The sequence below is a fragment of the Fundulus heteroclitus genome, chromosome 24 (assembly GCF_011125445.2).
Source record: "Fundulus heteroclitus isolate FHET01 chromosome 24, MU-UCD_Fhet_4.1, whole genome shotgun sequence".
NCBI lineage: Eukaryota > Metazoa > Chordata > Actinopteri > Cyprinodontiformes > Fundulidae > Fundulus > Fundulus heteroclitus.
In genome coordinates, this window is record NC_046384.1 from 25,936,857 (window position 1) to 25,961,862 (window position 25,006).

A 25,006-nucleotide genomic window follows, 5' to 3' on the forward strand; every position below is an offset into this window, starting at 1 on the left:
GCTCTGCATGGAGTCTGCAACTGAAAGGCAGACTTTAAGGTTTAATACAAGGGGATGAACAACAATATTTTATTAAACATGTAGGAATTATAACTATTTTTATACAAGCGCTCCTCATTTCAGGGGCTCAAAAGTAATGGACAAATAAATATTACCCTAAGTAAAATGTTACTTTTCAATGTTTTGTTGAGAATCCTTCGGAGGCAATGACTGCCTGAGGTCTGGAACCCATGGACATCACCAAACGCTGGGTTTACTCCTTTGTGATGCTTTGCCAGGCCTTTACTGCAGCTGTCTTCAGTTAGTGCTTGTTTGTGGGTCTTTCTGCATTAAGTTTTGTCCTGACATTCTTTCCAGATCCCCGGAGCTCGAGAGAGTGCATCGCTCGCTGGCCCTTAAAACCTGGACCAGGTGGCGTTTCTGGTATGTTATCATCGGTTTCATGAGAGGGAGAAGGTGCTTCATTGGGCCAGACAACACAACTTCAAACACCGCAACACGACACTGTGAGCTTTCCCTGACATCAGCACTATCATGGCAAAGAAACGAGTAGCTTTCAAAAAAGTAAGTAAACCCACTACCTGAAAGGACTGAAGTTTAGACTTTTCTTTCCGGCTCGTCTGCAAGTTTTGTATGAGGATGAATCATTCACTTCGGAAACACCAGAAGATGCATACACATTGTATGAGGAACATGTGATGGGAAAAAAAAAATAGGTCGGAACATCACATTTCCTGTTGACACATCTAGCCATGTTGATCCATGGGCATTTTGCACTGACGTTGCGGTAACCATGGAGATGGGTAAGCGAGAGAACTGTTTATGCTGTGTCTAATGTTTAGTTATCCCTCTGCCTTCTTTAGTGATAACGGTATGTGTAATAAATACAGTGTTTTTGTAGCTTTGGAGACGAGGGTGTCAGAATTGGAGACCCGGCATCGTGTTGTTGAGAAAGCAGCAGATAGCCAAGGCACCTTAGCTAGCGTGGAGCCAGAGAGATTAGCTTCACATAGCAGTCCCCCAGCAGTACCCAAGCAGATGGGTAACCAGGCCAGCTGGGTCACAATACGCAGGAAGCTTATTCTAGATTCCAGGCCCAAGGTCACCACCAACCCGTCTGCGTTTCTAACATATTTTCTCCACTCAGCGGCACACCCGCTTAGAAGCTGACTCTGGTGATTGGCAGCGCCATAGTCAGAAACGTGGCATTAGCGAGACCAGGGACCATAGTCAAATGCCTGCCAGGGGCCAGAACGGGCAACATTAAATCCTACCTGAAACTGCTGGCTAAGGATAAGGGTACATACAGTCAGAATGCTATTCACACTGGTGGTAATGACGCCCAGTTACACCAATCGGATGTAAGTTTGCAAAAACAATCTTCTCTGGTCCCTTGCCTGATGTGACCAGTAATGACATGTTTAGCCATATGTCATCATTCAATGACTGATTGTCTAGGTGGTGTCCTGAAAATGTGGGCTTCATTGATAACTGTCGAACTTCCTGGGGAAAATCTGGTCTGATCCAGACAGACGGCATCCATCCCACTTTGGATGGTGCAGCTCTTTCTAGGAATCTGGCCGGATTCTCCAAAATGCTGACAAGCCAGGGTCCAGACCAGGAAGCAGAGCCGTGGTTTAACACACCTCTCTGCAGCTTCTGTATCGGTACCCACCCATTACCCTATTGAGACCATAGACATAATATAAGAGTAGACGCGTCATTGGGCGGGTTCTGCCTCTGCTGCGATGCGTCAGAGTGTCCGCCATCTTAAATGTGGCAAATCTGCAGTTACTCAGTCACTTAAAGGCATACTATGCAACATTTTTCAGTTAATTAATGTGTTCCATACCATTTTGGATGATTAAATGGGTCATTTCAGGTAGAACAAAGGTTTTCTCGGCCGCCCTGGGGGTATGTGGGGGAAATACCGCACTTGCAATTGCAAGAGCTCACGGCCCGCACACACAGAAGTCTCGCTTTACGGTGAGAACTCCATGTATTTTTGCCCTGCCATTCACTATATGCACGCGCAAAAGCAACAACAAAGAACCGCGTGTTAACGTCAAATAAACATGCAAGCATATCGAGTTTTATTATTATTATTATTATTTTATTTATTATTATTTTTTTTTTATGTTGCCGAGACTCTACCGCGGCGGCCGCGGCGAGGCGGCTGTGGCTTGGCGAGGCGGCGGCCGTGGCTTGGCGGTAGCGTCTCGCCAACATAAAAAAATAAAATAAAATAAAAATAATAATAATAATAATAATAATAAAACTGGCGAGGCGGCGGCGGCCGCGACCGCGGCTTGGCGAGGCGGCGGTGGTCGCGGCTTGGCGAGGCGGCGGCTGCGGCTTGGCGAGGCGGTGGCGGTAGCGTCTCGCAAACATAAAAAAAAATAATAATAATAAAACTGGCGAGGCCGCGGCTGTGGCGGCCGCCGCCGCCTCGCCAAGATAGCGCTGCGGGAAGCTTGATGTTCATACCTTTACTGTGTTAGTCATTGTTTGTACTGCAGTTTTTTCCACTTTTCGTTGCGTTCGCCTGTCTGCTAAGCCCAAAACAACCGCGCCTGGCTTGACGGAGAACCCAGAACAGCTGAGCATCTTTACGACAGTGCACTTTTACTTTCGCCCTCTGGGGGGAGCCTCGCTGGAAAATCAACCCCGGTTGCATAGTATACCTTTAAACAGTATCAGAGGGACTTTAATCTCTGAATATACTTTGTATTCATAGTATTTTTTTTTTTGTAATATTACAAGTTTATTTTCGTATCCCTTTAGCTTCATTCTCCTGAATTTATTCTCCTAAAGAATAAAAATATTTAAAATAATCTAACCTGGCCCTATAACTCCAGGGGTAAAATAATTCTGCAAACTGTGTGTATTCTGGAAATGTTCCCCCTTAATTCTCATGATATGATGTTTTTATCATAACATTATCACTTTTGTGTTTGTTTGTTTATTTTTACTTTATTGACCTAGGACTTTTTTCTCTCATTTTATTAATTTTACCTCTTTAATACTCCCCCAAAAAGTCTGTTCCTAAAGGTTCACAAGTGACACGGTTTTATGAAATAATGAAGACAACAATGTTTAGATTTAACAAAATCGATCCTCATAACATATACACACACAAATATATATATATATATATATATATATATATATATATATATATATATATATATATATTTAATATATATATATATATATATATATATATATATATGTGTGTGTGTGTGTGTGTGTGTGTGTGTGTGTGTGTGTGTGTGTGTATGTATTTATTGCAGCACAGGAATGAGGCATCTTCTCTGATCCACGTTCACAATAACAGAACTCAACTTTTTTCTGCCACATACAATATGGCGGTGACGTTGACGTGCGAACCTGCGCCCTATGACGCGTCTACGTATATGATGTCTGTGATTGAGACAGTGTCTTTCCCACAGCCAAAACTAAACAGATTAAAAACTGATCTAAAAGGAGCAAATCACAACAATCTCATAAAAATCAATATGACTCAACTTGAACCAAAAAACAAAACAATTAAATGTAGTTTATTAAATATAAGATCTCTCCCTCAAAAGACTGTTAGTTAATGAATTGGTTTCTGATAATCAGATTGGTTTATTTTGTCTCACAGAAACCTGGCTGTAACAACTGTATTTTTCATATTATAAGGTGCACTTATCCTTAATTTTTCTCAAAAATTGATGGTGCGTCTTATATATGATTCCGTCTCCACTTAAGCCTCCCGTAACCCAGCACGACAACTACCGCCAGGATTACCCCATTTTCTGGGAGAAACCCTGCCGCCTGAACTAGAGAGGCTGCTGGACCCTGGCCCGCAGAACGAGTCACTTTACCAGTGTTTTCCCCAACATTGTCCAAGGGTGGCATCCTTCCACACCATTGACCCACCCACCCACACACACACAGATCACTATAAGTAGCAGCTTAAACCGGTTATGAAGCATTATTCGTTGAAGTGGCAAATCGGCGAGATTTTTCCTCACATATGATGTCCACATAGCTATTCATTACTTCTGATTTTTTTTCGGTCTCCTACCTGCATCTCTCATTTTTTGCGTTCGCAAAATCCATGGAATCAAAACGATCTCGCTAGGCGGACATTCCCAGTGACGTCATACTGTGAATCGCAAACCTGGAAGCCGGCGCCCGCTATAATGTCTGAGTACTAAATCGATAACGTTGTTTTGCTTTCACGGCTTTTTTACAAGATTCCTCGTCTTTGTGTCGCCATGTACTGTTCCCATGAAGAAGGAAGATTGCATGAGTGAACTAAAGACACACTTTAAAGACGACTGCCTCTGTGCCCCGGGGGAGGGGGTCTTTGGCTCTTCACAGCTTCAGCTCTCTCTTCACCACAACGGATCGGTAAAGCGCCCACTTCACAGCGGACGCCGCACCAATCTGACTGTCGATCTCCCGCTCCATCTACCCCTCATTCGTGAACAAGACCCCAAGATACTTGAACTCCTCCACTAGGGGCAGTACATCCTCCCCAACCCGGAGGAGGCACTCTATACTTTTCCGGTTCAAGACCATGGTCTCGGATTTGGAGGCACTGATTTTCAACCTGGCCGCTTCGCACTCGGCTGCGAACCGCTCCAGTGAGAGCTGTAGATCACGCCCTGATGAAGCCAATAGGACCACGTCATCCGCAAATAGCAGAGACACAATCCTAAGGCCACCAAAACGGATCCCCCCAACACCTTGGCTGCGCCTAGAAATTCTGTCCATAAAAGTTATGAACAGAATCGGTGACAAAGGCCAACCTTGGCGGAGTCCAACTCTCACCGGAAACGAGTCGAGAAACTGCCGGCAATGTGGACCAGACTCTGACACCGGTCATACAGAGACCTGACAGCCCTTATTAAAGGTCCCGGTTCTTCATACTCTCGGAGTACCCCCCACAGGATCCCTCAGGGGACACGGTCGAATGTCTTCTTCAGATCCACAAAACACATGTAGACTGGTTGGGCTAACTCCCATGCCCCCTCCAGGATCCTGCTGAGGGTGTAGAGCTGATCCAGTGTTCCACGGCCAGGACGAAAACCACACTGCTCTTCCTGAATCCGAGATTCGACTATCCGACAGACCCTCCTTTCCAGAACCCCTGAATAGACCTTACCAGGGAGGCTTAAGAGTGTGATTCCTCTGTAGCTGGAACACACCCTCCGGTCCCCCTTTTTAAATAGGGGGACCACCACCCGAGTCTGCCAGTCCAGGGGAACTGCCCCCGATGTCCACGCAATGCTGCAGAGCCGCGTTAACCAACACAGCCCCACAACATCCAGAGCCTTAAGGTACTCAGGGCGAATCTCATCCACCCCCGGGGCCTTGCCACCGAGGAGCTTTTTAAAAACCTCGGCAACCTCAGCACCAGAGATGGGAGAACCCGACCCAGAGGCCTCAGGCTCTGCTTCCGCAATAGAAGACGTGTTGGTGGGATTAAGGAGGTCTTCGAAGTATTCCGCCCACCGAAGCACGACGTCCCGAGTCGAGGTCAGCAGCACACCACCCCCACTATAAACAGTGTTGGTACTGCACTGCTTCCCCCTCCTGAGACGCCGGATAGTAAACCAGAATCGCTTCAAAGCCGTACAGAAGTCTTTCTCCATAGCCTCTCCGAACTCTTCCCACGCCCGAGTTTTTGCGTCGGCGACCAGCCGAGCCGCCTGCCGCTTCGACTGCCGGTACACATCAGCTGCTTCCGGAGTCCCACAGGCCAAAAAAGCCCAGTAGGACTCCTTCTTCAGCTTGACGGCTTCCCTCACCACTGGTGTTCACCAGCGTGTTCGAGGGTTGCCGCCGCGACATGCACCGACAACCTTGCGGCCACAGCTCTGACTAGCCGCCTCAAAAATAGAGGCGCGGAACATGGTCCATTCAGACTAGATGTCCCCCGCCTCCCTCGGGACATGTTCAAAGTTCTCCCGGAGGTGGGAGTTAAAGCTCCGTCTCACAGGGGACTCTGCTAGACGTTCCCAGCAAACCCTCACAATACGTTTAGGCCTGCCAGGTCTGACCGGCATCCTCCCCCACCATCGTAGCCAACTCACCACCAAGTAGTGGTCGGTTGAGAGCTCCGCCCCTGTCTTCACCCGAGTGTCCAAGACATGCGGCCGCAGATCAGATTAAACAACAACAAAGTCGATCATTGAACTGCGGCCTAGGGTGTCCTGGTGCCAAGAGCACATGTGGACACCCTTATGCTTGAACATGGTGTTCGTGATGGACAATCCATGACGAGCACAGAAGTCCGTAAACTACATTCTCAATTTTAAATTCCTATTAAAACCTAATTCCGTTTTTAATAATCTTTGATTTACATATCTTCTACAGTTAATACAAACCGGATTCCAAAAAAGTTGGGACACTAAACAAATTGTGAATAAAAACTGAATGCAATGATGTGGAGGTGTCAAAAACTAATATTTTATTCAGAATAGAACACAAATCGCAGCTCAAAAGTTTAAACTGAGAGAATGTATCATTTTAAGGAAAAAATATGTTATTTCCAAATTTCATGGCGACAACAAATTCCAAAAAAGTTGGGACATGGCCATTTTTACCACTGTGTGGCATTCCCCCTTCTTCTAACAACACTCAACAGACGTCTGGGGACAGAGGAGACCAGTTTCTCAAGTTTAGAAATAGGAATGCTCTCCCATTCATGTCTAATACAGGCCTCTAACTGTTCAATCGTCTTGGGCCTTCTTTGTTGCACCTTCCCCTGTATAATGTGCCAAATGTTCTCTATAGGTGAAAGATCTGGACTGCAGGCTGGCCATTTCAGTACCCAGATCCTTCTCCTACGTAGCCATGATGTTGTGATTGCTGCAGAATGTGGTCTGGCATTATTTTGTTGAAAAATACAGGGTCTTCCCTGAAACAGATGACGTCTAGATGGAAGCATATGTTGTTCTAGAACCTGAACATAGGTCTCTGCATTTATGGTGCCTTTCCAGACGTGCAAGCTGCCCATGCCACAAGCACTCATGCAACCCCATACCTTCAGTGATGCAGGTTTCTGAACGGAGCGTTGATAACAGCTTGGGTTATCCTTGTCCTCTCTGGTCCGGATGACACGGCGTTCCAGAGTTCCATAAAGAACTTCAAATCGTGACTTATCTGACCACAGAACAGTCTTCCATTTTGCCTCACTCCATTTTAAATGATCCCTGGCCCAGTGCAAACAGCTGAGCTTGTGCAGCTTGCTTAGAAATGGCTTCCTCTTTGCACTGTAGAGTTTCAGCTGGCAACGGCGGAAGGCACGGCGGATTGTGATCACTGACAATGCTTTCTGGAAGTATTTCTGTGCCCATTCTGTTATTTCCTTGACAGTAGCATTCCTGTTTGAGGTGCAGTGACGTTTAAGGGCCCGGAGATCACGAGCATCCAGTAAAGTTTTACAGCATTGACCCTTACTCACAGCGATTGTTCCAGATTCTCTGAATCTTTTGATGATGTTATGCACAGTTGATGATGATAACTTAAAAGTCTTTGCTATTTTACGCTCGCCAACACCATTCTGGTATTGCTGCACTATCTTTCTGAGCAACAATGGTGGAATAGGTGATCCTCTTACCATCTTGTCTTCAGAGAGACACTGACCCTCTGAGAGGCTCTTTTTATACCCAATCCTGTTGTCAATTGACCTAATAATGTTAGTTGGTCTTACAGCTGTTCGTTATATGCTCAATATCCTTTCCCCAGCCACTTATTGCTACTTGTCCCAACTTTTTTGGGATCTGTAGACACTGAAATTTTGAATCAACTTATTTTTCCTTTAAAATGTTACATTTACTCAGATTAAACTTTTGAGCTGTCATCTATATTCTATTACGAATAAAATATAGACATTTGCCATCTTCACATCATTGCATTCAGTTTTTATTCACAATTTGTTTAGTGTCCCAACTTTTTTGAAATCCGGTTTGTAAAAACATGTTCTATTGTTTCTACATCATGACACCAACTACAAAAACCAGTAAAATGTTTCCCCATTTTACAAAGAGTTCCATTAAAAAAACTGTGACCGGTTCTTATTCTATTTATAATTATTTCCTCCTTCCTGTTTATTCCTCTAATCCTTACTACATCAACTGTATTTTGTATCCTATATAACTGCCTTCCATTTATTTCATTATCCCACCTACTTTTCCATATCTTCTTGCTTTCTCTCCAAACTATACTTTCGCCTTCAGATTTGGAAACCTTACTGGCATATCAATATATTCTTTTTTAATAGCCTCCTTAGCCAACGTATCTGCTCTTTCATTACCCAAAATACCTACAAGAGCAGGAGTCCAAAATAATTTTGCATTTTTATTTTGTTCACATATTCTATGAACAGCCATAACCTCATAATATATTTTGATGATTATGTGTACATCCCTTTTGAATACTCAATGCAGATAATCACTACAAATTATTTTATTTATATTAGTATCCTCCACCCATTCTCAAGCTAATAATATAGCACATAATACTACTGCATATATACTGAGATAATTAGATGTCCTTTTTGCAATAATCTTTGTCAGGAATCACCACTGCTGTATTAGTTGCTTCACTCTTTGTCTTTTTATTTTCATGTATCTATGTCTACATGTGTTGTCTTTTACTTTCCTGTATCTGTTTATTCACTTGTGTGTAAATGCATCCCAGCAATAAAAAAAAAAGAGAGAAATTTTACTCACTGCTTCTTTTTGTTTCAGATTATGTAGACCACTGTTTCGAGATGCTGCTAGCAGAGCTGGAGAAAATAAAAACTAAGCAGGTTGATGCAGCATAAGAGCCCCCATCACTGACAAGTTAATTTGTGAAACCAACAAAAGATGATGCCATCAATCTCTCATTCAGTCGATTTTCAAAAAGACCATGAAATAATTTTATTAGTAATTGCTTATATTACATAATAACCACAACAATTTTGTTTACATGCATTTTTTAGATTTTATTCTTTCAGCTTGGGTATTTTTTTAACTGCCAACAGGTCAAGGACCGCGGAACCGGTAGGGCCGGGGCCCTACCTACTTTTGATGATCAAACATGTAAAATAATATATATAAATAAAATTAAATTATTCAATAGCTATTTTTTCAAATGCACAATAGTCTATGGCAGCAGCATCATTCTCCAATGAGAAAGCGATAAATCATCCCATCTAAAAATGTATAGGGTAGTTCACTGCTATTGTTTTCATCCGGGTTTTTCGCGCATGCGCGACTGGTAGGCAAAAGGCGAACACAATGGCGGACGCAAACAGAGAAACTGCTCCAGACTGCTGCTGCTGTCTGGAGCAGCAGCCGCTTCTTCGGCCCGTGTAGCGATCGCCACCTCCCCTCCGCCGCTATTTAAGTAGAACAATGACTAGAGCAGAATTAAGTTGTATTTACCGGAGATGAAGTGTAGACTGCAAATTCTGTCGTACTATGAGTGTCTGCCTGCGCTCTTTTCATTGAAAATATCCATTTCTTTCTTTGTCCTTCCTCCTTCGGTAAACGACAGAAACGTACATCTAACGATTTGGAATTCCTCTGTGTGCAACCGGGAGCACAACAAGTCGTAGACATTGCTTAGATTCCAAAAATAAACTAACTAAAATTACGCTCTAAATCACCCGTTTTGTCATGTAGTAGACGAGAACAGTACTGTTTGTGCCTACACGCCGGACCTGGACGTAGCGCTGACGTCACGTGTGAACTATCCTATTGGCTGATTGTGTCATGTGATGTAAACAAAATGACCGCTACTTCGTTTGCTTCGTTAGCTTAGCTAGCTTTAAGGCTGTGTCCACTCTTTTGACCATAGTGGATGCTTTGAGGATAGGACTTCATCCAGCATAATGGCAGATGGAGACACTTTTTCGGGAATATTTAGAGCAGGGGTGAGTTTGACTTTTCTTTTTAAAGTATTTTTATTCTGTAAATATTGTGTTAGCTGTAATATAATGATTGTAAGTGGAAATAAATACGGGGCGTGTGTGCTGGAACGTCAGAAAAAAAAGTTAAATAAATGGGTAGTTCACTTTCATCCGGGTTTTTCGCGCATGCGCGCCGGACTGATGGGCCCGACCAATTTGAAATGCGTTCCGCGGTCCATGCAACAGGTGACCTCTAAAGGTAAAGTCTTCTTCATGTCCTGGGGTTGGGAAGTGGGCCCTTATACAGCTGACTGCACACGAGGGTATCACAGCCTAAGAGGGTATCTTTGCCTAAATAGTCCCAATACAATCTCACAAATTGTCTATAGACTATATGCCTATGCTGTTGCTTGTATTGGGACCAAGCAACCTGCAATGTCCAAGCATTTAGTCACACCGCTTCCATGCCAGGATGATCTGTGATACAGCCAGGGATTTCTCCATCCATATCCTCTCTGGCTTCTTCCATCTTAGCAACAACCAAGCCGATTTTCTGGCAACAGATGCACTCTCTCGCAGAATCCATTATTGGCAGTGAGAACAGGAACACCTAAAAAATAAGATTGATTAATTGTATATTTGTATATGAATTACACACCATAACTGATTTGCTAAATTCACTATTAATGCATTTATGGTAAGTTGGAAATGGATTTATATTAAGGAAATCTTTAGGCCACCATATTACTCAGTGTATATTTTTTATATATTATTAGTTTTGACTTTTGTTATACTAGTATGTAGGTAGGCTAAATATATGTACCGATACTGTTTATAAATCGTTGTCAAGTGATTCTAACTAGGCCATGGCATAAATTCATTTTTAGTTGTGAATATATGCTCATTCATTTTAATGATACATTTTGTCCTCATCTCTTTATTTAAGATAAGATAGACTTTATTGGTCTCACAGTGGAGAAATTCGCTTGTCACATTGGCTCAATAGGGCTTGGGTTCCGCGTTGCATTGGAATTTACCGGGACACATTAAATAAAGAAGCCAGGGACCGGTATGCTGACAAAATCAGGATTAATAATAATTTGGATCCATATGAAGTTCCAAACAATGAGTGGAGCACCGACAACGACTTGTTGCCACCTTTTTGCATATCGGACGTCTTCGGCTACCTTGTTTGTGGTGTGAGGGCCTATACTTCATAACAGTTCCGAAGCTACAAGTCCTTGGAGTCTCGTGTGCAGTTCACGAATGGATGGGTTCACAAGCTGCAGATCATAAAGCCAGCAAACAGTGGGAACACAGTAATTCATACAAAGGTAAGCTGTGCTCAGACAGGCTCTGGCACCTGCTAGTTTAGTAGCTGCTAACCGTTAGTGCTAACAACCACTCACGCATGTAATGTATTTTAACTAGCTGCTATGTGTTTCAAAGGTGTAGTTAGTAACGAAGAGGATGAAATGCTATATCAACCAACGAGGATGAAATGCTATATCAACCGTCTCTGGGCCCGCATTCATGCATGTATGTGGTGTCGCGGTTGAAGGAAAGAAACAACGTAGGCTATAAAATAAAACCGTGCATCTTTAACTTACCAGAATGAAAATGCAGGGAACACACTCTCTCACTGACATCAGGATACTGTGGAAAGTTATGTTCGTTTGTCTTACAGCCGCGATCCAAGCTAGCCGATGACTCTTCGTTATCTCTGACACTTGTTCTCCGTGGGCGCCTCCAGGCAGGAAAGCGGTGGAAAGTTAACCCATTTTCTATGTTTTTCCCATGGCGATCCTGTGTTGCGCTGTTACAGCCCACAATACAGCAACGGTTTACCATGGGTGAAATCAAGTTAAGGTGAAATTAATCAAATTAAAACACGGCTGAGAGGGAGTACAGTACGCGGTAGTCATAGGCAGTAGTCTGAGTAGTGGTAAGGGAGGCAATCAGCATGACGCAAAGTGATTACGTCATGACGCCCAAGCCCTATAAAAATGACAAAAGTTGGAAAAAGATTGTGTCATGGTTGAGTTTTGGTTTGGCTTTGTTTTTCTGTTATTTTCATTTTTTCATCTCTTTTGGGTTAGGTTTGACTTTATTTATTGTTTTCAGTCATCAGTTATTTTCTGTCATTTCCACTTCACCTCCTCAGCAGTCAGTCACACCTGATATCATTTACCAGTCAATTAGCCAGACCCTGGTTCCACCTGTGAAGTGTTCTATTTAACCTGCCTCTGCCTTCAGTTCAGCACTGGGCCGTCATCATTCCACACCTCTCCATGCCAGTCCCTGTTTTTGCCTTGGAAGATTTGTTTTTCTTGTTTAAGGTTAGTCCTGCCTGTTTTCTATAGACTCTTACTTTGCTGTTTTGTCCCTGGAAAGGCTCTGCTCTGTGCTCTGGTGTCTCCTAAGTTCTGCTAACCTGACTAGCCGCCCTGGAGAAGCTCAGCTCTGTGCCCTGGTGTCTCTCAAGTTCTGCTAACCTGACTAGCCGCCCTGGAGAAGCTCAGCTCTGTGTCCTGGTGTCTCTCAAGTTCTGCTAACCTGACTAGCCGCCCTCGAGAAGCTCAGCTCTGTGTCCTGGTGTCTGCAAATGAACTGCTAAGCTGTTGTGGCTACGGGCCCTGCTAGCCGAGCAGTATTGAGCTTTGCCTGCGGCCTGTATAGTTGTGACTCTCCCTCACTCCGGCCCGTCAGCTCCTGCCATCACCTACATCCCTGACCTTCTGCAGCCCTGAACCTCCGGTCTTCATCATCCGCCATCCAGCATACTTCCTTCAAATAAAAACTCTTAAACTTTAGTCCCGTGTGCGCGTCCTGAGTTCATCGGTAAACAAAACCCTGACAGATTGATTATCTTGGCGTTTAAAATAACACAAAACAGCCCAAGAAGACCTTGTTTATTAGGGTTCCAAGCCCGCAGGGCAGGCGAACGGCTATGCCGTTCGTCTGCTTTGTGAGCAGAGAACACCATTCTTTTTTGTGTGTTTTTAAATTATTTATTTATTATTATTATTACGTAACTAAAACGCGCTGTGCGGCCCATGTGGACTTGTAACGAACCTATTGAATCAGGTATCCAAGTACAGAATGTGCACCGCTACTCAAACCCAGAAATTCAGATCCCTCAACAACTAGGGGCGCTATAACAAAGGACAATGCGTTTCAGCCTATAACCACCAAACTACTGGTCCCAAACTCAAAAACTTGATATCACTTTGTTTATTGGATGATTCTGCATCAAAAAGGGAATTGGCACACCTTTCGTTTCCCAGCTACTTTTCGCGCCAAAAATTACCAAAAATCAATTTTGTGGTTTAACGATCTTGGATTTTCAGGATGTATTCCTTGAATAAGGTGTAACAATTCTCTCACTGCATGTATTGAGGTTTTTAAAAGTTGCACACTCTGATTTTTTAAAAGTTTGTGAAATGAAAAAGTCAATGTATTTTCCACAAATATTGTTCAATCCCCCCAAAAATGGCCTCTATTTGTAACGCACATGCAGACTAAACATAGATTTCAGTTTGGTGAAAATCCAGACGACTTTGACTTATTTAGAAGACATTGCAATTCAGGTGTGCAAGACTATAAAGTTTAATTTTTTTTCTCTGAAATGCTTGTTTCAATTGGCATTTAAAAAATCACGTAGTTAGATAAAGCACTCTTTGAGATCCATGATTATTTTCAGAATTGTAGAGCAATCCGTTGATTTTTGACGAATTTATGAATTTTATGATCTGTTCACAGCTCTCACCATCCAGAGCTCTGACTATCCAGAGCTGTGAACAGGGCGGCAATTTTGCCCATATTTGGGCACATCATGTGTGACGTCACATCCCGTGTTGTTTCTAAGCGGTGCAGAAACTTGAAGAGAGAGGAATTGGAATTTGAAATCAGAAAAGCTCAAATTAATAAAGAAAGTATTGTAGCAGTGTTTTTTGATATTGAAAAGGCAAATGATATGTTGTGTAAAGAAGATTTATTAATAAAAATTATAAAGATGGGTATTACAGGTTGGATGTATTGGTGGATCAAAGATTTTCTAACTAAAAGACAAATACAAGTTCAAATAGGTAATTATCATTCTGAGAAATATATTGTTGAAATTGGTACTCTACGGGGAAGTATAATAAGTCCTTTAATATTTTCGATAATGATAGATGATGTGTTTCAAATTGTAGATAATGGAATGGGTTTTTCTCTTTTTGCTGATGATGGAGCTATGTGGAAGAGAGGAAGGAATTTGGAGTTTATTACTAAAAAGATGCAAGAAGCTATTTTTAAAGTTGAAGAATGGTCATTAAAATGGGGATTTAAATTCTCAGTGGATAAGACGAAAACAATGTTTTTTTTCAAGGAAGAAAATTAATGATGTTAAATTAAAATTATATAATCAAGAAATACAAAGAGTCAAACAATTTAAATTTTTAGGGGTTTGGTTTTACGAAAGAATAACATGGAATATACACATTCAAAGAGTCTTAGACAAATGCAAGAAAGTAATAAATATTATGACCTGCTTAATTGGTAGGGAGTGGGGAGCAGACAGAATAGCACTAAAGAATATATATACAGGATTAATTAGATCAGTGATTATGGGAGTATTGTTTATAATTCAGCAGCAGAGACAAATCTACAAAAATTAGATTGGATTCAGTATCAAGCATTGAGATTATGTACAGGAGCAATTAAAACTACTCCAACAGCAGCATTATTAGTAGAAATGGGAGAAATGCCACTTGCATTTAGAAGAGAGCAATAACATTAAATTATTGGGCTAATTTAAAAGGTCAAAAAAAGGATCATCCAATTCTGCAGGTAATAAAACCCTGTAGGGAAAAAGAAACAAAAGATACTGGAAGTTTTGGTTGGACTGTGCAGGAAAAAATAACAGAATTCAAAATAGATCAAATGAGCATAAGTCAAACAGTTCCATTATCAGTTATACAACCATGTATAATTCCAGATGCTAGGGTACTTTGTTGAAAAGAAGAAAGGATAAGGAATTTATATTAAACTCTTATATAGTACAGGAATATATTAATAAATATTATACTTATGTAAAAATTTATACAGATCCTCTCTAAAAATATAACAAATCATATAGGAGTAGCCCTTATCGTACCGGAATTTAATGTTAAAATTAGGAAACGAATAAGTGATGGACTTTCAGTTTATACAGGAGAAATGATTGCAATATTATTAGCTGTTCAATGGGTTGAAGAAGTTAAGCCACTAAGATCAGTCATATGTTCAAATTGTAGTTCATCCTTAATTAGTTTGCAGTATAATCACTCAGAAAGCAGGCCAGATATTTCAATAGAAATTCAACAGACACTATGTAGAACAAATATGACGGGTTTAATTATAAATTTTGTATGAATACCGGCACATTATGGAATTAAAGGAAATGAACAAGTAGATAAGGCAGCAAAAGAAGCTAGAGTCATCTCTATTCAGGCCCACCACAGTCGTGTCGTCTGCAAACTTCACAATGTGATTGGTGGTGAACTTGGGGACACAGTCGTGTGTCATCAGGGTGAACAGCAGGGGGCTGAGGACACAGCCCTGAGGAAAGCCCTTGCTGAGGGTGATGACATCAGAGGTACTCTGTCCGACCCGGACCAACTGAGGTCTGTTGGTGATGAAGTCTAGCAGGCAGTTGCGAAGAGGTGTGCTGAAGCCCAGATGTTCCAGTTTTTCCACCCCATGCTGTAGGATGATGGTGTTGAATGCTGAACTGAAGTCCAGGAACATGCTCAAGGGGGTGGGGCGTGGATGGGCTTGGAACCCGTTAATAACTGCTTGCAGTTCTAGTTTATTTTTACTTTATAATTTTGTAAACAGCTGCCGATTAAACTAAATGTTACAACCTTGATATGATTATATGCGTTGTTTTATCGAAAAATCAATTATAAGCGCCGCAATGCGCGCTCCCGACAAAGGAGGGGGCAGATTTTCACAGGGGAACTGAATTTCGCACAACACCGGCATTTTAGCCATTAAATATCTGGGGTGCCTAAAAGAAAATGATGTCAACATACTGTCAGGGTTCTCTGTGTTGCCTTGCTCTAACTCTGTTCCTCAAGTGGTTCTAGTTGGCTGAGTGGGCGTGGCCCACACCTGCAGCTCATTGAAGGCGGCTTCCTCTGGCTTCTTAAGCAGAGCTCGGACAGATGGAAGACGCCAGAACCTTAAACCAGTCGTGGTACGACGTGGCCTCTGACCAAGTTCTTGGAAACCTGCTTGTAAGCCTTTTTTCTCTTTGACCTTGGACTAATTCTGGCTCTCCTGTTTTTGTCACAGTTTGGTGCTGTAGCACTTACCTGCCTTCACGCTCCATCAGAAGAGTTCATCTCCCGGATTTTGATGATTCTCGTTCCGCTCTGGTCAATCCATCTGTCGCTCGCCTTCGCAGAGGTCTGCTCCGGATCCTTCGCAAGTAAAACATCTGCCGCCCTCCAGCCACTAGCCACCAACTAGAGTAGGCTCACAGAGTTACCTAGGCACGTCCCTACCCTGGTTAGGTCTGCCCAGCCAAAGGTAAGCGATGCACGTTCTGGCTATTTCCTGGTTCTTGCCTTCGAGTAAAATTTCCCCCTCTCTCTGCAGTCTCACCGCTTCGACGTTCAAGCCTCGTCCCGTTACTTGTGTCATTGACCTTGCTGTTTGCACACCTTATAAACATCTTAAACTGACTGTCGTGTCCCGTTCGTATTCTGCATGTGGGCGAAACACCTTAAAACCATGGCAGAAGAAGGTTCTGGCCATCAAAGCCCAGCAGATGCGTTCGGGCGGCAGCTAGCCGCGCAACAAGAACAGATGCACTCGCTCGGGTTAGCCGTTAGCTCTACTCAGGAGCAACTCCAGATGATAACCACGCAGCTTAGCCAGCTGAACAACGCCTTTACTTCTGCGTATTCACAGCCTGCCAGTCAAGCAACGGTCACCCCCACCTCCAGCTCCCACTCTATCTCCACCCCCTGAGAACACGTCACTGTGTCCGGAGAAGTTCTCCGGTGTAAGCGGAGATTGTGGTATTTTTTTATTTCAATGTAAGTTAGTATTTTGTCGTTCCCCCCAGGCTTTCCCCACTGATCAGATTAAGATATCTTATATTCTCCGGCTCTTGTCGGGCAGGGCTCTTAGGTGGGCTGAGGCCCGGTTCCCTGATTGTCAGTCCTTTGGTTGCACTTTTTCAGAGTTTGTTACTGAATTTAAGACAGTGTTTTCAGCTGAGCTGGACTCAGCCCAGCAGTCCCGTAGCCTTCTGGCGTTAAAGCAGCATGGTCGTCGCGTTTCGGATTTCACAGTGGAGTTTCGAACTTTGGCCGCAGCTGTAGATTGGTCTGACAAGCCGTTAAAGGCAGTTTTTTATTCAGCACTTGATGACGCATTAAAGGATGAATTGGCTCGGGTCGAGGAGCCAAGTACTTTTGAGGGATTGGTGGCGTTAGCCATCCGTCTGGACACCCAGCTACACAGAAGTAGCTGCGGTCGTGCTGATAAGACCTTATGGCTAGCAGGATTTACCCCTCCCAAGAAGGGGTCGCAGCGACAGGGAGAGACCTCCCCGCCTCCTCCGGAGCCCATGCAGTTGGGCCGGGTCTGTTTAACCAATGATGAGCGACATCAGCGTTTTACGGGCAATCTGTGTTTCTATTGTGGTGAAGAAGGACATTTTGTTAAGGATTGCTCCGTGCGGCCAAAAGATCGAGTCCACCGCCCGTGAGGGGGAGGACGGCGGACAAGTTTAGAGCTACACCCCACCATGAAGTGTCAGATTCGTCAGGATCTCGTTTTTTTTACCCGTCTCTTTAGGTTTTGATCAGGATGGTTTAGGCTCTCGTAGATTCGGGTTCATATTTTAATTTGATTGATCAGGAGCTAGTTGATCAGCTTCGTATTTCTACCGAGTCTCTCTCTGAAATGCTACAGGTTTCAGCCTTAGATGGCCAAAAACTGACTAGGATCACGCATCGCACCAGACTGCTAGACATAATAGTCTCCGGTAACCATCGGGTGCAGTTGTCCTTCTTTGTGTTTCCGGTAAAACGTTCACCGATGGTATTGGGTCTGGCTTGGTTAAGGGTCCACAATCCTCAGATTAATTGGGCCTAGTCTCGGCTCGAATCATCAGATCTCTCTCGCGTTCCGCTGGAGTACCATGATCTCGGGCAAGTTTTTAGTAAGAGTCAGGCTACTTCACTTCCACCTCATCGCCCTTATGACTGTGCCATTGACCTATTGCCTGGAGCACCATTACCCAACATTGGCCTTTATAACATCGAGGTCTGAACGTCAAGCACTCGAAAAGTACATAAATGAGTCACTCTCTGCAGGGTTGATCCGTCCATCCTCCTCCCCTTTAGGGGCCGGCTTCTTTTTTTGTTGGCAAAAAGGACGGTTCTCTTAGACCCTGCATCGATTATCGTGGCCTCCATTAGATTACCGTCAAGAATAAGTATCCACTTCCCTTACTTTCCTCAGCCCTCGAACCGGTCCAGAACGTAGTAATTTTCACTATGCTCGATCTGCGCAACGCTTATCATTTAGTTAGGGTCAGACAAGGGGATGAATGGAAGACAGCTTTTAAGACGCCGTTAGGACACTTTGAGTATCTAGTTATGCCCTTTGGTTTATGCAATGCCCCAGCTGTCTTCCAATCTTTAGTTAACAATGTCCTTCGGGACTTTTTGAACGATTTTGTTTTTGTCTACTTAGACGACATACTCATCTATTCTAGTAACCTCGAGCAGCATAAACAACATGTCCGCCTTGTCCTGCAATGGCTATTGGAGAATCGCCTATATGTCAAGGTTGAAAAGTGCGATTTCCATCAGTCCTCAGTTCCTTTTCTCGGACTAGTTTTAGAAGGCGGACAGGTCAGATCTGACCCAGAAAAGATGAGGGCGGTAGTGGAGTGGCCCGTCCCTGAATCTCGTAAACAGCTTCAGCGTTTCCTTGGTTTTGCCAACCTTTATTGTAGGTTCATCAGGAACTACAGCCAAGTAGCCTCTCCCCTACACGCTCTGACCTCGACTAAGGTTCTGTTCGTCTGGAGTCCAGAGGCAGAAGCAGCTTTTAGTCAGCTCAAGTCACGTTTCTCTCAAGCACCCATCCTTGTTCATCCCAATCCACTTAAACAGTTCACCTTAGAAATAGACGCCTCTAACACTGGGATAGGCGCAGTCTTGTCACAACTTTCAGACTCAGATAATAAACTCCATCCCTGTGCCTTCTTCTCGCGACGCTTATCCCCAGCCGAGCGTCACTACGATGTAGGTGATCGTGAGCTGCTAGCGATCAAGTTGGCTTTAGAGGAGTGGCGGCACTGGCTTGAGGGATCCGAGCAACCCATTATTATATGGACAGACCATAAGAACCTCTCATACCTTCAGTCAGCTCGTCGCCTCAATTCTCGACAAGCCCGTTGGTCATTATTTTTTTCACGATTCAACCTCTCTATAACCTATAGACCTGGTTCTAGAAACATTAAGCCCGATGTCCTTTCACGTCAGTTCGCTCCTCCTGAACAAGAGAAGGAGCCGGAACGGATTCTTGCCCCCTCATGTTCTGTCGGAGCACTCCATTGGGACCTAGAAGATAGAATCAACCAGGCTCTGCGATTAGACCCAGATCCCGGCACAGGTCCCGCGGGTCTTAAGTATGTCCCCCAGTCTGTCCGCCCCGACGTCCTGCAATGGTGCCATGATTCCAAGTTTTCCGCCAACCCAGGTATCTTCAGAACCCAGTCCCAAGTCTCACGACGCTTTTGGTGGCCCTCATGGTCTAAGGATGTAAGAGAGTATGTACTAGCCTGCCCTGTTTGTGCCCATAATAAACCTTCAAATCAGCCACCCTCAGGTCTACTCTGTCCACTCCCTATCCCCAAACGTCCCTGGTCCCACCTAGCCGTTGACTTCATTACCGGACTCCCTACCTCCCAAGGCATGTCCACCATCTTAACCGTGGTGGACCGTTTCTCTAAGTCATGCCACCTTATCCCCCTCTGTAAGCTCCCAAACGCTTTTCAGACCGCCCAGCTCCTCATAAGACACGTCTTTCAACTTCACGGAATACCCGTCAATATACTCTCTGACCGGGGTCCCCAGTTTGTCTCCCAAGTCTGGCGACACTTCTGCTCTGCACTCGGCGCCCGCTACACCCTCACCTCCGGTTACCACCCACAAACTAATGGACAAACTGAACGCCTTAATCAACAGTTGGAAGCCACCCTCCGCTGCCTCACGTCTTTGTCACCCACAGACTGGAATAAGTTTTTGCCCTGGGTAGAATACGCCCGTCGATAAGGTAAGGGCCATCAGTACCTCGTCGATTGGGAAGGTCGCAGCCCTGAGGAACGTTCATGGGTGTCTGGAGCAGCTATCGCCAACAAGGACTTGCTTCGGGACTTTTGGTCTTCTCAGCCCAGCACTTCCTCGTCTGGACCGCCAGGAGACGGTCGTTTAGGGGGGGTAGTGTCAGGATTCTCTGTGTTGTCTTGCTCTAACTCTGTTCCTCAGGTGGTTCTAGTTGGCTGAGGGGGCGTGGCCCACACCTGCAGCTCGTTGAAGGCGGCTTTCTCTGGCTTCTTGCAGAGCTCGGACAGATGGAAGACACCAGAACCTTAAACCAGTCGTGGTACGACGTGGCCTCTGACCAAGTTCTCGGAAACCTGCTTGTAAGCCTTTTTTCTCTTTGACCTTGGACTAATTCTGGCTCTCCTGTTTTTGTCACAGTTTGGTGCTGTAGCACTTACCTGCCTTCACGCTCCATCCTCCATTCATCATTAATTGCACATTGAACATATAAGAGCAGAGTGTGAAGGTCCAATTAGCAGGGTAAGAGCATAGTTTTGCTCAAAATATTGCAATGCACACAACATTATGGGTGACATGGGTGAGTTCAAAGGAGGACAAATTGTTGGTGCACATCTTGCTGGATGTGTCAAAACTTTCTTCAATTGAATAAAAACAAAACTGAAGTAATAATATTTGGACCAATAGAGGAGAGATCAAAAGTTAGCACACAGCTTCAGTCGCTTCAGCTAGAAACCACTGATCAGGCCCGAAATCTGGTTGTAGTGATGGACTCAGACCTGAACCTCCAAAAGCATTTACAGACAGTGACAAGGTTGGCTTTCTATCACCTGAAGAATATTTCCAGGATTAAAGGACTGGTGTCTCAGCAGGATCTGGAAAAATTAATCCATGCGTTTATATTTAGTAGAATTGATTCCTGCAACGGTTTTTCACAGGTTTGTCTAAAAAGTGGATCAGACAGCTGCAGCTGATCCAGAACGCCGCTGCCCGCGTCCTCACTAAGACTAAGAAAGTAGAGAACATGAACCCAGTTCTAAAGTCCTTACACTGGCTCCCTGTATCTCAGAGAATAGACTTTAAAATACTTCTGTTAGTCTATAAATCCCTAAATGGCTTAGCACCTAAATACATTACAGACTTGTTATCAGTGTATGAACCCTCCAGACCACTAAGGTCTTCTGGCTCCAGCCTACTCTGCATACCTAGAACCACAACTAAACAAGGAGAAGCAGCATTTAGTTCCTATGCTCCGCTTATCTGGAACAAACTTCCAGAAAACTGTAAAAGTGCGGAAAGCCTGAGTTCTTTTGAATCGAGATTAAAAACACATTTGTTTACAATTGCCTTTGACTGTTCTAGTTAAACGGTTTTACTGTTTTTAATGTTCTTCTTTGTTTCTACATTCTATCTCTACTTGCTTTTATTCTATTTTGTAGCTACATTTTATTCCTACTTGCGTTTATTTTGCTATATTTTAATCATGTAAAGCACTTTGCATTGTCTCTGTACTGAATTGTGCTATATAAATAAATTTCCCTTGCCTTGCATCTGTGACCAAGACAGCAAGTGTTTGTGATGTATCAAGAGCCACGGGGTCCAGGGTAATGTAGCACACCACCAAGAAGGACGAACCACATCCAACAGGATCAACTTTGGACACACGAGGAAGCTGTCTGAAAGGGATGTTCGGACGCTAACCCGGATTGTATCCAAAAAACATAAAACCACGGCTCCCCAAGTCACAGCAGAATTAAATGTGCACCTCAACTCTCCTGTTTCCACCAAAACTGTCCGTCGGGAGTTCCACAGGGTAACAAACATTTTACAATAGCGGCTAAAACAACTTGCATGATAAAAGAAAAATTAAAAATTAAAAACTGCTTTCTTGCGAAAAGTGTTGAGACCAAACGGTAGATCTGACCACATCTTCTTACACAATTGAGGAACATCATTAAGGACGCCAGCCATCCTGCACAGAGACTGTTCCAGCCTCTCCCCTCAGTCAGGAAACTAAAAAAACAAACAAAAACATGTTTCCCCAGAGATCTTTGCCGATAAGCAGGAATATATAAATCATTTTATAAGAATGCTGTAGGGGGGGGAGGCTCGGTAGATGACACAACTTCATAGTAATGTTACTGATTTATCAGTAGAAATATATTAAAAAGACTTACGTTTTTTCCAGTGTTGGCAATAACATATGATTTACCGTAGCACTTTATTTTGAAGCTGCGGGCTGGGGTGACGTCATCGGTTGAAATTAAAATTCATAATATCTCCGAAACCAAAGCAGCACAAACGATAATTTTAACGGCACAAACCTGCACAAACAAAGCACTAAAAAAAGTAGCCCTAGTTTGATCGGATTCGAAGCAAAATGGGGAGATGGTGAACTCTGGATGACCTTAAGAAATATTCTTTAATATCTTCAAAACCAAAACAGCACAAACGCTAATTTTAACGGCACAAACCTGCACAAACGAAGCACTAACCATTCCGTCTATTTAACTGAGTTTTTTCTGTGGGTGGGGTGTCAGCTTCACGCAGCTCTTTACCGGCGCTGCAGCGGAGGAGAGATCGCGCTGCTGTTAGGCTTTTACTGCCATCCCTCCAGAATTCCATAGGCCATTGACAAATTTAATGAAAAGTAAATTATCCTTAAAAGACAAAATGTTGAAAAATCAAAGGGCTTATTTAACGCTTTGAGAACATATCTTGTATTCGGCCACAAAATCAACAATAGTAGAATGATCTTTTAAGCTTATAAGACCATTTTTAAGATGCCAATACGTGTAGCATATAAGAGAGGACCCAAGATGGTTTAAACTGATTAAAACGTATTGTTTTATCCCAAGATAGCAAATTCCTTTGCAACTTTCCATAACCTCCATTAGAATTCAACCTTACACTTCCTTTGCAACCTTGTTTCTAATTATTGCTTTTTCAGCACTTTTTATTTGAGTCTTTCGGTCTGAGTTGCCAACATGACAGACCATCACTACAACTTCACTGCTCTCCGCGAGGCTTGTGATGAGAGCGACATTGAAGACATTGATGTCGACGAAGCCTCTTCCAAAAAAAGTAAGATTAATCTGGACCACACGCCAACAAAGAGCCCTAAACCTAAAAAAATTAAGGGGAAAGACCAAGGTGATGGAAATATCGGTGCCGCTATTCTCCAGGCGTTGACCGAGAAAATGGATGAACAGACTGAACTGTTAAAGAGTTTTGATAAACGCATTGAAGCTAACACCATGGCTACAAAAGAAAACAAACAAGAAATTCTTCAGCTCCAAGAAAAGATCGACGTGCTTCAAAAAGAAAACAACACGCTAAAAAGAGCAACCGAGGACCAGGCTCGGTACAAAAGAAGGTGGAATTTGAGGCTGACAGGATTACCAGAAAAAGAGGGAGAAAACGCAAGAGAAGTCGTCATCGGAATACTTACCAGAGTTGTTCCCCTCTCCATGGACCGGCTGCGAGACACTGTGGACACGGTTCACCGCCTGGGTAAACGTGGCTCCGCGGCTGCTTCCAACAACACGCCGAGGGCGATTATCATCCAGTTCGGGATTAGAACCGTCAGAGATGAAGTGTGGAAAAAGTCGAAGGACGCGCGGGTGTGTAGCGAGATGCATATCCGCTTCAAAGAGGACTTTTCCAAAGAAGATCGGGATGCGCGTTCCAAGCTGTGGCCTCTGGTCCAGGATGCCAGGAAGAAGGGGAAAAGAGCGTTCCTGAAGGAGGGCTATGCTCTGATCGACAATCATCTTGTGGACCCTAACTGACCAACATTCTTTAGTTATATTGGTCTATAACAGGTACTGTGAATTTACCTTGTTAGTTAAATGTTTGATTGCCCGAAGGGTTGTTGCAAATGTTATTACTAAATTCTGTTTGGGATATAAGCTACTCATTCCTGCGCAAATCCTTTTCAGCGCACTTTTGGTACTTTGTAAATGTTATCTTTTTTTTCTTTAAATACAAGGGGACTGAAAAACAATGTGAAACGTAAGGCAACTTTTCTTTTTTGTAAGGAGCAAAAGAGCAATATTATTTTCCTGCAAGAAACTCACTCAGTGGAGGCAGACACAAAATTCTGGAAACAACAATGGGGAGACAGCATTTTTTTCAGCCATGGCACTTCACACTCAGCTGGAGTGATGATTATGTTCAACAGGTTTTCTGGAAATGTGATTAACCACATAAGTGACATCAATGGTCACTGGATAATGATGGTGATTGAATATAGTGATGTAAATTATATTTTGATATGTGTATATGGATACAACAGAAGGTTACAAAACAAACAACTTTATGCTTCCTTGAGCAAGATGATAGAAGAATGGAAAATGATCTATACTACTGATAAAGTTGTTTCTGGGGGTGATTTTAATTTGGTTCCTGACCTCTGGATGGATCGCTTTCCCCCAAGATGTCAGTCATTTTTATGATGAAATCATAAGTGAATTCACCATGAAAACAGATCTGATTGACTATTGGAGAATGAAACACCCCAATACCAAACAATACACATGGTTTAGTTCAGCCAACAATGGCCAATGCTCAAGATTAGACTTTTGGTTAATTTCTACCAACCTGATAAATGCAGTCCATAAATGTGAAATTTTGGCATCACCTTTAACAGATCACTGTGGCATTTCAATTTTCTTTCAACTTGACAGGATGAAGGTGATTCCCCCTTCTTTATGGAAGTTCAATAATAGCCTCTTAGACAATGAGGAGTTCTGTAATGAAACTAAAAACT

General features: G+C 43.4%; 1 protein-coding gene across 2 annotated transcripts in view; it reads right to left on the reverse strand.

Moving 5' to 3' along the window:
• Positions 1-25,006, reverse strand: part of LOC118556133 (TSC22 domain family protein 1-like) — a 42,829-nt gene that overhangs the window by 3,234 nt on the left and 14,589 nt on the right. Inside the window, exon 2 of one of the 2 annotated variants that reach the window (XM_036128080.1) lies at positions 10,063-10,508. The exons of the other annotated variant lie outside the window; for it this stretch is intronic. Within the exon in view, the coding sequence (XP_035983973.1) occupies positions 10,484-10,508 (25 nt within the window). The 3' untranslated portion in view covers positions 10,063-10,483. Of the gene's footprint in view, positions 1-10,062; positions 10,509-25,006 lie in introns of those variants that run through there. 2 annotated transcript variants of the gene reach the window in all.